The sequence below is a fragment of the Olea europaea genome, chromosome 11 (genome assembly GCF_002742605.1).
Source record: "Olea europaea var. sylvestris chromosome 11, O_europaea_v1, whole genome shotgun sequence".
Taxonomy (NCBI): domain Eukaryota; kingdom Viridiplantae; phylum Streptophyta; class Magnoliopsida; order Lamiales; family Oleaceae; genus Olea; species Olea europaea.
Genome location: NC_036247.1, coordinates 18,560,998 through 18,574,002, shown reverse-complemented (window position 1 = coordinate 18,574,002; position 13,005 = coordinate 18,560,998). Strand labels below are relative to the sequence as shown.

At 36.4% G+C, this 13,005-nt stretch overlaps 2 protein-coding genes across 2 annotated transcripts; one reads left to right on the top strand and one right to left on the bottom strand.

The window, feature by feature from the left end:
- The first annotated feature begins 6 nt into the window (after nucleotides 1-6).
- LOC111403669 (ubiquitin-activating enzyme E1 1) lies at nucleotides 7-6,391 on the top strand. The gene is made up of 7 exons (XM_023032254.1): nucleotides 7-203; nucleotides 438-820; nucleotides 1,331-1,548; nucleotides 2,616-3,410; nucleotides 3,562-4,430; nucleotides 4,520-4,946; nucleotides 5,530-6,391. Exons 2-7 carry the CDS (start codon nucleotides 451-453, stop codon nucleotides 6,124-6,126), a joined length of 3,276 nt encoding a protein of 1,091 aa, XP_022888022.1. The 5' UTR covers nucleotides 7-203; nucleotides 438-450; the 3' UTR covers nucleotides 6,127-6,391.
- Nucleotides 6,392-6,836: 445 nt separating this feature from the next.
- On the bottom strand, nucleotides 6,837-12,488 carry LOC111403670 (LRR repeats and ubiquitin-like domain-containing protein At2g30105). Its single transcript, XM_023032255.1, has 10 exons — nucleotides 12,140-12,488; nucleotides 11,816-11,910; nucleotides 11,430-11,585; nucleotides 10,231-10,341; nucleotides 10,030-10,130; nucleotides 8,766-8,903; nucleotides 8,446-8,494; nucleotides 8,208-8,273; nucleotides 7,290-7,409; nucleotides 6,837-7,211 (listed from the first exon to the last, which is right to left on the bottom strand). Exons 1-10 carry the CDS (start codon nucleotides 12,321-12,323, stop codon nucleotides 7,098-7,100), a joined length of 1,134 nt encoding a protein of 377 aa, XP_022888023.1. The 5' UTR covers nucleotides 12,324-12,488; the 3' UTR covers nucleotides 6,837-7,097.
- Between the last annotated feature and the right edge of the window lie 517 nt (nucleotides 12,489-13,005).

Here is a 13,005-nt window from a genome sequence, read left to right as displayed (position 1 = left end):
CATTTCCTTGTGAATGTCCGCCATTAATTCCCGACACTGCAACCAAAAAACAATAAATTTAAATTTTCTTTTCCGGTCAATTTTGTCATACTCTATATTCACCAATAACCAATATCCTCTCCTCTTCTTCCACTCTATCAAATTCTCTGTCTACAAATTTCTCGAAGATTCGATTCTTTTCTTCATCTGAGCTAGTCTAATCGGTAAGATCATCCTTTGCTTCATATCTTGCACGTCCAATCGGTTTTGTAAAGTAAATTCTATCATGTTTTACATTTTTATTAATGTTTTTATTGTTGTATGGTGATACAAGCGTCGATCGCTCTAAATTTGTTAGAGGATATAAATAATTGTTCTGATCTTTCGTTTTTTGATTTTTTGATATATTTTTTACTGATTTTGTTAATTTTCATGGGGATTCGGCGGGCTTTGTGCAGTTTGTTGTACTATATGCTTCCTAGAAAGAGACCTTTGGAAGGCGAAGCTGTTAAAGAAAGTGAATCGGAAAGCGTTTTGAAGAAGAGTCGTCTCTGTTTTTTCGCCGATAGTAAGAATATTTGTGTAGGAAGTGGCAGTGGGAGTCAAGAGACCAACATTGACGGAACCAAAAGTGTTAGTTTAGAGAACAGAAACAGTAACGACAGCTGCACCCGCAAGGAGCTTTCAATTACGGAAATGGCCTTTGACGTTGGAAAATCGAACGATATTGATGAAGATCTCCATAGCCGGCAGCTTGCTGTGTATGGACGAGAGACGATGCGGCGGCTTTTTGCGTCAAACATTCTTGTATCTGGATTGCAAGGCCTCGGTGCTGAGATCGGTAGGAATTCTTCCATTTTTGAGTACGAACTAACGTGCTTATGTGATTGAGTTAATAATTTTATTTATCTGTATAATTCGATATTGGATATGGAAATCTGGATTACGCTAATTCATTCAAAATAAAGAAAGATCACCCAAAAAGATCTTCTGGATCCGAACTGCTGCTGGTTCTTTTTTTTTTTTTTGCGGAAGTTTATATTTACTGCTGATGTTCAATTAATTTTTATTTGAACTTTAGGTTTGGTAGATTTAGATGATAAAGCCTTTATAATAAAATAATGAGTTTTTGATTTTTTTTCCCCTTGTGAGTGAATTTTTTTGGCTCAAACGTCTGTTTTGTTCTGGTGTTTATTTTAAGCTTGCATTTCTCCAGTAAGATGAATTATTTCAGGCCAATTTTCCAATCTGGAAATTGTTTATTGTATGTACACAGATGTACTGAATAATTTGAGTGAAGGAATATTTGGATTAGCTTGTATGATATCTGACTTTTGCAAAACATTAACAGCTAAGAACCTTATTCTCGCGGGCGTGAAGTCTGTCACGTTGCATGATGAAGGAAAAGTGGAGTTATGGGATTTGTCTAGCAACTTTATTTTCTCTGAGAATGATGTTGGTAAGAACAGGGCACTTTCTTCTATTCAGAAACTACAAGAGCTCAACAATGCAGTGGTTGTCTCAACCCTGACTACGAAATTGACGAAAGAACAACTTTCTGAATTCCAGGTAAAATTTTCGGGTTATTATTTTTGTTACCTGTAATCATTGTAACTTTTGTGTGCGACTTTTCTTTGACAAGTATGTAAAAGTTTATACAAAAGTACTTTAGACTAGTTATTTTGGTTAAACTAGTTCTCAAATTAGAAACTAAAATCTTTTATAGTTATCTAAACAAGTGATCATAAGATTAGTCACCCTTCTTGGCGATGAAGGCATGTTAATCCTTTGCACAGGTGTCATTAGTAATGATCCTGTCACTAGGAATACCTTCACTATGTAGATATCAAGAAATTTGAGCTTGTTAAGATGTTCTCGCGATTATTCTACTTTTTCTCGGATTCTAGGTATTGGTTGAGCAATGATATGATATGCATAAACGAAAATGTTACATAGAGATGCTTTTGATAAATATGTGATTAACGGCTGTTGAGATATGAATAAAAATGTTTTACTAGTACTGGCCCATCATACCTCATGCAATTGTGTTGAAAGGCACACTTCTGAAATTGTCTGCTGATTGCTTATCATTCCTGGCAGAGCTGTCGCCCTACTTTCTATGCTCACTTGCACCAAAGCCAATTATCAATGGATCCCATGTCAAAGATTTTATAAGTGGTATAATTTATAAATAGATAGAAATGAGTTGTAGATAAGTGGATAGTACTTGTGGGTTTCATTGAAATGTGTGGTTGGAAATGAAGTTTAACAATTTATAAATGATTTTTAATTTTGCCGAACAGAGGTGTAATATTTTGACTACCCTGTAGTGTAGTTCAACAAATTTACTGTCGTACAGTTTAAAGGACAGAAATTACAGAATTATTTTCACAATGAATTGTGCTACCTCACTTCTAGAATTAGTCCATCTTTTTTACTTTTTATTGCAAGTGTTCAATGTCTAATTGTGTAACTAGATATCAGATCGACTGTTTGTGATTCAGTATGCAATTTCTCTTTCGTTTTTGAGCTCTATACCTTGTGTTAATTTTCATGCATGAGGATTTCGGATTACATGTTTGCTAGGGATGTCGCAATTATGCACTGATTAAGTATAATGATGATGGTGAATGCAGGCTGTGGTTTTTACTGACATAAGCTTGGAGAATGCAGTTGAGTTCAATGAATACTGTCACAATCATCAACCTCCTATTGCTTTCATCAAGACTGAAGTTAGAGGCCTTTTTGGTAATTGTTTTTGTGATTTTGGACCAGAGTTTACTGTCTTCGACGTTGATGGTGAGGAACCTCATACGGGCATTATTGCATCTATCAGTAATGATAACCCTGCTCTTGTGTCATGTGTGGATGATGAAAGGCTTGAGTTTCAGGATGGGGATCTTGTTGTGTTCTCAGAAGTACATGGAATGACAGAACTCAATGATGGAAAGCCGAGAAAGATAAAGACTGCACGACCATACTCTTTCATCCTTGATGAAGATACCACGAGTTTCGGTAGATATGAGAAAGGTGGTATCGTAACTCAGGTAAAACAGCCCAAGGTATTGAACTTCAAGCTGCTGAGGGATGCAATTAAAGATCCTGGAGATTTTCTTCTTTGCGATTTCTCTAAGTTTGACCGCCCACCTCTCTTGCATTTGGCATTCCAATCGCTGGATAAGTTTGTCTCTGAACTGGGGCACTTTCCAGTGGCTGGTTCTGAAGAGGATGCGCAGAGGTTGATATCTATTACCAGTAACCTGAATGATAGTTTGGGAGATGCAAAACTCGATGATATAAATCCAAAACTTTTGCGACATTTTGCCTTTGGTGCCCGAGCTGTACTGAATCCTATGGCAGCCATGTTTGGTGGCATTGTTGGGCAGGAGGTTGTTAAGGCGTGCTCAGGGAAGTTTCACCCCCTTTTCCAGGTTAATATCATGTTTTCCAACATTCATAAGCTTCCTCCTCTTAAGCAATTATTTATGTTTCTTTTTCACATTTGAATCCTATGGTTGCTAGTTTGATGTATTATACTGCTATGTTGGGGTAAACTGACTTCTTTTTCTCATATTTGTAAAGTTCTTCTACTTTGACTCTGTGGAATCACTTCCTGTGGAGCCATTGGATCCCAGCAACTTCAGACCGTTAAATAGCCGTTATGATGCCCAGATTTCAGTCTTTGGGTCTAAACTTCAGAAAAGACTAGAAGATGCTAAAGTGTTTTTGGTTGGATCTGGTGCACTGGGCTGCGAGTTTCTGAAGAATTTAGCACTGATGGGAGTTTCTTGTGGAAACCAAGGAAAACTAACAGTCACCGATGATGATGTGATTGAGAAGAGTAACCTTAGCCGACAGTTCCTCTTTCGAGATTGGAACATTGGGCAGGCCAAATCCGTTGTTGCTGCTTCTGCTGCTTCTTCAATCAATCCTCATCTCCGCATTGAAGCTTTGCAGAATCGTGTGGGTCCTGAAACAGAGAATGTTTTTGATGATACCTTCTGGGAAAATCTGAACGTTGTGATTAATGCCCTTGACAATGTCAGTGCCAGGCTTTATGTTGATCAAAGATGCCTGTATTTCCAAAAGCCACTTCTTGAGTCTGGAACATTAGGTGCCAAATGTAACACTCAAATGGTCATTCCCCATCTGACTGAGAATTATGGTGCCTCAAGAGATCCTCCTGAGAAACAAGCACCAATGTGTACCGTGCACTCTTTCCCACACAACATTGATCATTGCTTGACATGGGCCAGATCAGAATTTGAGGGCTTGCTTGAGAAAATGCCTGCCGAAGTAAATGCCTATCTTTCTAATCCCGCCGAATATACATCTGCAATGAGAAATGCTGGTGATGCTCAAGCCAGGGACAATTTGGAACGTATACTCGAGTGCCTTGACAGGGAAAGATGTGAATCGTTCCAAGATTGTATTGCATGGGCTCGTCTAAAGTAATTTTTGATTTTATTTTGTTTTAAGCTTTTACCTGTATCAAATAGAACCAGATCTCCATATACATCTGAATAATTCTTGCTTGTAGGTTCGAAGATTATTTTGCTAACAGGGTGAAACAGTTGACTTACACTTTCCCTGAAGATGCTGTGACTAGTACTGGCGTACCATTCTGGTCAGCCCCCAAGAGGTTCCCTCGCCCCCTGCAGTTTTCTACTGATGATCCCAGCCATCTCCATTTCCTTGTGGCTGCATCTATTCTACGCGCTCAGACATTTGGCATTCCTGTTCCTAATTGGCCCCCTGAAAAATTGGCTGAAACTCTTGATAGAATCGTGGTTCCTGAATTTCAACCGAAGAAAGATGCAAAAATTGTTACTGATGAGAGGGCTACCAGTCTTTCTGCTGCTTCTTTGGACGATGCTGTGGTTATCAATGAGTTAATAATGAAGCTGGAGCAGGTTCGGCAGAAGTTATCGCCAAACTTCAGGATGAAACCAATTCAATTTGAAAAAGTATGCCCCTTTGTCTCTTAAAGATATAAGATGATGCTTAACTTGTTATAACCTCACCCCTCAGTGGGACCTATCCTTATTTTACAAATGTATGTTGTGACTCTGTTTGACATTGTTTTGCTTGCGAGTCAAAAGGAAGTAGTTATGTGCCTCGTGAAGTATCTTTATTCATATAGGATGTATGTGTGTGGAAAGGAAAGGAAATGGAGGGGGAAATGAGGAAAGGAAATAAGTTTTCCTTTGGTTGGTTAAGAGTAAAAGTGGAAGGAATGTAAAATAAGGCGGAAGATTAGGTTTACACAATTTTGTTCAAAAGTACCAGGCTACAATCCTTTGCAAAATACCTAAAAAGGTAATACCCTCACCATTTTCTAATCATCACGCTAAATATGGCAAATAAATCAGCATTTCTTCCATGAAGGATAGAAAATATGTTTCTTCCCCTTTTCCATCTCATCCACTTCCCCCTTGTACCAAAGCCTTCGATCTTGTGCAATCTGTTCTTTTATTTTTGGCAAAATCGTCAAGTATCACATTACTTCTACATTTACCCTTTTCTTGATATTGTTTATTGAATGTGCAGGATGATGACACAAATTACCACATGGACCTGATTGCTGGACTTGCTAACATGAGGGCAAGAAATTATGGCATTCCCGAAGTCGATAAGTTAAAAGCCAAATTCATTGCTGGACGTATTATACCCGCAATTGCAACTTCCACAGCGATGTCTACCGGTTTGGTTTGCCTGGAACTTTACAAGGTCATTAATGGAGGGCACAAGTTAGAAGACTATCGCAACACATTTGCTAATTTAGCTCTACCATTATTCTCTATGGCCGAACCAGTTCCTCCTAAGACCATCAAGTATAAGGACATGAGCTGGACTGTGTGGGACAGATGGATAATCAAAGGTAACCCTACACTTGGGGAACTACTCAAATGGCTCGAGGACAAGGGACTGAATGCCTATAGTATTTCATTTGGAAGTTGCTTGCTCTACAATAGCATGTTCCCAAGGCACAAAGAGCGAATGGACAAGAAGATAGTTGACCTTGCACGGGAAGTGGCAAAGGCTGAGCTGCCACCACACCGCCACCACTTGGATATAGTAGTAGCATGTGAGGATGATGAAGATAATGATATCGACATCCCTCAGATATCAGTATACTTCAACTAGCTTTTCTCGAACATTGACCTCAGGATTTAGAATTGTAGGACAAGCTCTTTATATGCCGCCTTCCTTACATTTAGGTGCTCAGGCGATGATATATCTATAACGTTCTATTTTTCATAACAGTTACAACACGGTGTATAAAATAAATATGACCAATATACCAAGTACCAGAAGTTTGATAATAACTAGCTAAGAGACTCGTGAAGGATTGAACAGCGTTCGTTACTTCATTTTCTACATCGATATCTGTTTGCGGGATTGAATGGTATGCTATTGCTTTTGTAGTGTTTGTTACTGGGCGGAGGTTTCGTGTTACATAATCTGGCCTTCTGTGCTGGTTTTCACAGGTTGGTTGGGTGCTATCTGAGACTTACGTTAGATTGATCTAGAGCTATTTTAGGTCTATGCAAATTGTGTTCGAACTACTCGAATTATTGCTGTCTTGATACATTCTNTACGTTAGATTGATCTAGAGCTATTTTAGGTCTATGCAAATTGTGTTCGAACTACTCGAATTATTGCTGTCTTGATACATTCTCTTAGCGTTATTCTCATTGCTCATGACAATACATCCATTCATCAATAATTTCTGCTGCATTTATCTTATGGTGCTGAATGAAATTAATCTTATGGTTTCACTTTCATTCCTGGCTTTGGGAATTTGGTACACTGGGATCATCTCTAGCTTAAGTATAACAATAAACAAGCAAATCTTGAAAATCCTAAGAAATACTTTTTCCCGATATGGTATCTCAGTAAATACGGAAGGAAAAAGGAATGGCATGACAATGAGATCCTAATCTGAAGAGGAACATGGTGAAATTAATAAATGTTACAGGGTGATTACGAAAATCCCTCAACAAAGTGAAAAAACAACATTCAATAGATCATCGTACAAGGCCAATGTACCATGGCAATTTCCGGTTCATTACATGCAAGCAAATCTTCATTGAGCAAATGCTAGCTGTTATATATTACCAGCTTTTGTCAGCACCTTCATCAAATTCAGCAGAGCTAGTGACTAGGGAATCCAGTTGTTTCTGATGCTTTAAACGACGACGCTCATCAAAACTCTCCCACCCTTCAAACTGTCAAGAAATTAAGTGAGCACCACCTCAATAAAAGCACGCTAAAAAAATTTCATTAATAACAAGGCACTTATATACTTGGCGGAGAAGATCTGCTGTTATTTCCGTTCCATGAAGATCCAGTGTCGAGAGCTGGACGCACATTTTGAACAATGTGATAGGAAGGGACTTGAGCCCATTGTTGCTGAGATATAAAGCCTGCACAATGTTCAAATATGTAGAATTACTGGTTTATATGCAATGCAGCTGATGTCCTTTTACTCTGCCCTATCGGTATTTGGTGCAAGAAAAGCTGAGCTTTGTTACCCATCCTAATAATGATTTGGCTAAGCTTAGATAAATGTAAAGTTACTTCGAAGTAACTTTCTAACTCCAAAAATGTTTGAGCAGTATTTTTTTCAAGTAAAAAGTTACTCTTTTCTAGAAGTATAAATCTTGACTTATCAGAATAAATAACTTAATTATTTCCAAATTTCAACTTTGACCAATAATTTTTTTATTTTCTATTGTTTGTTTCAAAACTTACTTGATAGAGTGGGGGTATAGTAACCTTGTGTAATATTCGGTATTCTAGCCCATAACAAGCCACTCTAGGGCAACAACGTAGGGCCAAACTCCTGATATTACACAGATCACCACACCTCCATATCAGATCTTTTAATTAGTAGTGTCATTTTTCTGATGCAGAGGATATATGATTGTCATGAAATTAAAAAATCCGATATGGAGATGTGGTGATCTATGTAATATCAAAAGTCAGGCCTGGTGTTGTTGCCCTAGAGTGGCTTGTTAAAGGCTAGAATACCGAATATTACACAAGGTCACAGTTAAATTTGCTTAAAGTAAATATTTTAAGCTCAGCCAGACATGCTTAAGTCTTCTTTCAATAATTGGAGGATCTATATACGTTCTGGTGAATTGCGTTCATTAGAAGTCACTCTAAAGAGAGGGGATTTAATTTTAAAATAAAAGGAACAATGATATATAATCATTAACCTTCAAATCTTTTAACTTGCCAAATTCCTCAGGCAACTCTAGGAGGAGATTACACGAAAGATCAACCTGCACCACATCAAACAAAGTAAATGGCATAATAATGACAAAATTAAAATACACCATAATAAAAAGGGAACAGTGTCAAAAATATAGCAAACTAAAAGGAAACAACTCTTTAACTTTCAAGAGACAAACAAAAAAAGAAATAAAGGAGAGGATGAACTGAACAGGGTCCTACTTCAATGAGAGAAATACACCCCCCTATACTTGCAGGAATACTGCTTAGCCTGCATTGGAGCAAGATATATATCAAATTAAAATATCAAAGCATCATTCATTTTTAAGTTTAAGCTTAATTCACATGTAAAAACAGATTAGAATCTCAAGTAAATGAAGTTCACCATAGAAGCAAGTATGATCAAACGAACAAAATAGAGAATATTGAATATAAAGAAAAGCAAGCATCAAATACTGCATCTAATTATTTCAGAAAAAGAAATGCTAACAACAGACGAGCAGACATAAAAACTAACTAATAATTTATTGCACACATGTTACCTGTTATTCTGAACTTTTAAAACCTCGAGCTTTGTCAAATATCCGATTTCAGTTGGGAGACATGTTAACTTGTTGTTTGTAGCATGAAGTTGCTTCAGGGACATTAAAGCACCCAGAGAAGAGGGCAGCGTCGTCAAACTGAGTCATTGACAATGGCAAATGAGGGAGTAAGTGTTCTAGGCATGCAAGAGAAAAACAGAGATATATAGAATTATATTTGTCTAAATATTCATATAGGTATAAAAGTTTGGATGAAAATGTATTCTCACTACATAAAGACAGAACTACTCTTAATTTTTTTCTCTTCTTTTTCTTTTTTATACTTAATTCTTGATTGGTTTTTGTTTCAATTCTTTTGAAATAAAAACATGTTTTGTGTTATTTTTTCCTTTGTGTATTAAAAATAGGCTTTAAGTAATTTCTACAAGTTATGGGTCTAATTGTGTAGAAATCAGACAAGCACACCAATTCAAGATTGTACTGAATGTGTCGAACTTTTGTAATTTCTTTGAGATAACATGAATCGAACTTTTGCTATATTATTATATGTATCAACGTCCTATGCTTATGGGGCCAAAACTGCTAGTATACAAGGTTCTCAACAGAATTTAGCCGCTCCAACTGACCTGAAAGTTGTAATCAAGCAAAACAAAAAACAATGATGTGCATATAATGAAATCCATGTTTCCAATTAATAAAAAATTCTAAGTTCTCTCATATAAGTAGGGATGAAAGAATTTCAGAGGTTTTAAGGCCAATCAAGAAGAATTATGTAGACGTGTGTGTGAAAGAGTAACATTAAAGACTCGGCGTCTTTCATTAGAGAAAGCAGAATAACAGCATCACTGGCTTTGTTAAGTTAATTTCTCTGACTAATGCTCTTGGAAAATTGTGCTTGCTATTATTTACAGCAATTGTCCTGACAGCCTTTGACTGGACCCGCCGTTTCAATAACTTGAGCAAATGCACAGATCAGAGAAAATCAAAGAGAGAGAAATAATAATAATAATAATAATAATAATAATAATAATAATAATAATGATAATAATAATAATAATAATAATAATAATAATAATAATAATAATAATAATAAGAGCAACAGCAACAGCTACAACAACAATAACAGCAAGGAAGGATGGACAAATGAATGAATGCTAGTAAAGAAAAGAACACTTATAGATTTCAATCCAAATTGCTCATTACATTGTTTGAATTGAATAACTTAACATGACAAGAGAAACTGTGAGGAGAGGAATATACGCACTGATTTTGGTTTAGTGATAAAACTGCAAGAGACTTGAGCAATGTTATTCCTTCCCAGCTGATGGACTCATCCAATATAGAATTGGAATTAAGAAGCAATTTCTACGCGGCAGTTTAAAAAATAAAAATAAGGCACATTAACAACTTGATTCCATTTTTGTGGAAGACAAATTAAAGAAAATGTAAATGAAAGTTTCAAGACCTGTATTGAACTTAAACAGCCAATTGCAGCTGGAACATCTTGTATTGAATTGTTGCTTAAATCAAGGACTCTGGCAGAAGGTCCACAAGTCCACACTTCCTCAGGTATGGTCTGACAAATTCAAACAAAGAAGAGCTCTTTCAAGGGTAAAAAAATAGAAGGATCCAGCAAACCACGTGCAGCCAACATTAGTTACCTGAATATTACATGCAAATAAAACGTGTACATCCAAAGTTTAAGAAAGTCTTCCATCCGATAAAAACAGCAATATGTTATGGATGGAGCACTATCCATAATACTTTCCCGTAGGAACAAAAACAATACCATTCCCACAGAGCAGCAAAATTGTGCATGAAACTTTTTTTTTGAGTAGCTCATGTGATGCGGGACAATTGCATTCCTAATTGCTGTAAACAGTGTAGAAAATGTATAAACTTTATGCTTTTTTCATGGTCAACTTCCAACTTTACCTCCTTTCCTCCAGTGATAAATAAGAATTAAACTTCATAATAAGCTCTGATCATTCATATTGCATGCCACACTGTAATATGTGGCAGACCATATATAGAGCAGACCTTATGACAAGTTGTTCCTGCATAAAACGAAATCCTGGAGGTATTTTGCTCTGTTTATACTAAATGTTTCTATTCCTCAGGGACTTGAATATTTCATTAGGTTTGAGCAATGAGGTAGATATTGATAAAATCTTTTTCTTTCTCCTATTGTTTACCACGTGGACATCTCCGAAATAAGTTCATGAACTACAACGATTCTGGAATTGCACAAGATTTTTTATTGAATAGCTACATCAGCTGATAGGAAAGAAAGAATTCTATTTTATTTAAAGAAGAAATAATCAAAATACAAGGCAAGTGATGAAGGCAGAAAATGTGGGGGGTGTTTGATAGTCATTTTTATGTAAAAATGCATTTTAGAATAGTAAATTGATGTGAAATGTGTGGTTGAAAAATAAGGAAATTTTTTTTATTTACGTGTAATATTATTTTAATAAATAATGTGTGGTTGAAAAGAAGAGAGAAAAAAATGCATTTTAAAAAAATGACTACCAAACGGGTGTAACAACAAATAGAATGCTTGATTTAGATTTGATAAAAGCCATACGAGACCAAATTCAAGACAGCAACAACAATATAAATTAAGATACCTCTAGTTTTATATTCAAGACTGCTTCTACATACCTTCAGATTGCTTTCAGACAATGCTACTACTCCAGTGGCCTTCCATCTTTCAAGCTGACTCTTCTCGACAGAATCCACAGTCTTCTTTCCCCTCCCAACTTCAGCCACCCTCCTCACACTGGACGATCCAGTGACCTCCTTTTTAATTGGACCATCCTATTCAACAATATCCAGATTGCCCTAATTCGGGGTAAAAAGCTCTATTCTACTAAATTTCATTTAAATTCAAAATTCACAAGTACAACTATCAGTGCATATACATTACTTTTGTGAAAATCAAGTACAGCTATTCATTGGCACGATTTCTCTTAATCTTATTCTTGAACATCAAACACAATAGAATTTAATCTCGGTTCCAGTCAATTGATGAAGGAATAAAAAGATACCCCTTGATGAAGACCCTGAGAAGCCATAAGCATAATCTTTGAACCACCAGTGATCCCCGAGGACTCCAAAGTCGATTCATCCGATAGAACCTTACCTAAAGATAAAAAACTAATTATCAAGAATTTAATACGCCCTTATCCAATTTTTCATTTCTAGCATCTGCGGCCGGAATAGGACTACTTGCACATTCACAAGAACGTAACATTCCAAGAATTCAATACGAACTTAATTCTTTTTACATTTTTTGGCATATGGACTTCAAGTACGAGCACTCTTTCTTTTATTTAGAATAAATATACACAAACGGAAAGAGATATAGAAACCTTTGAAGATGAGTTTTTGGCCGCGAATGAGGACATTGGTGAGAGGCTGAAGAAGGGATTTGAGGTCTTTGACGGTGGAATCTGCGGTGATATTCAGCGGTATGGATCGGCCGCTGAACTTTATATTCACCATTATTGCCTTCTTACCATTGTTAATCTCAGTTTGGGAATCGCTGCTTGCCATTTTAGCTGTTATAAGATTCGCTGAATTCAGCTGCTATCAATTATCTTAATTCCTGGGTGACTGTTGGACAGATCGGTCGTGGATTCCTTTGGACCTGGGTAGCAGGAGTTCATCAGGGATAAATTCCAAAAGTAGTACTTAACCTTTGGTTAGTATGTAAAAACAGGACATATCTTTCCAATTTTGACAGTTACTCCTTGAAATCAAATCTTGGGACATCTTCAAGATAGTTTTTAGAGAAAATTGCAACAACGGTTCCTAACTTTTTACTTTTTACAAATCCTAGTCTAACCTTTATTTTGTGTCAACTACATTTTTTAATTTTTTGAAAATATGTACTTGGAGGTTCAAATGAATGGAAACCATCTATCTTATCGCTAGTTGACGAAAAATGTCAAACTTTGATCAATTTTGACCAAATAAAAAGGACAAAATGGTAAGTATACAATTTTCTCACATTAAAGAATTATAATATTAAATCAAAAAACATCATCATCTCCTACGATGATCCTCTTCCATATTCTATTCAAACTCACGCCTACCCTAAAATCACCACTACCGTCCACCACCACCATGACTGCTGCTATCACCACCAAACCCACAGCCACCATATTCTTCACTAGCATATGGAACCCAAACGAAAAAATCACATTCAAACCCGAAAATTTCATCTTCCCATTCA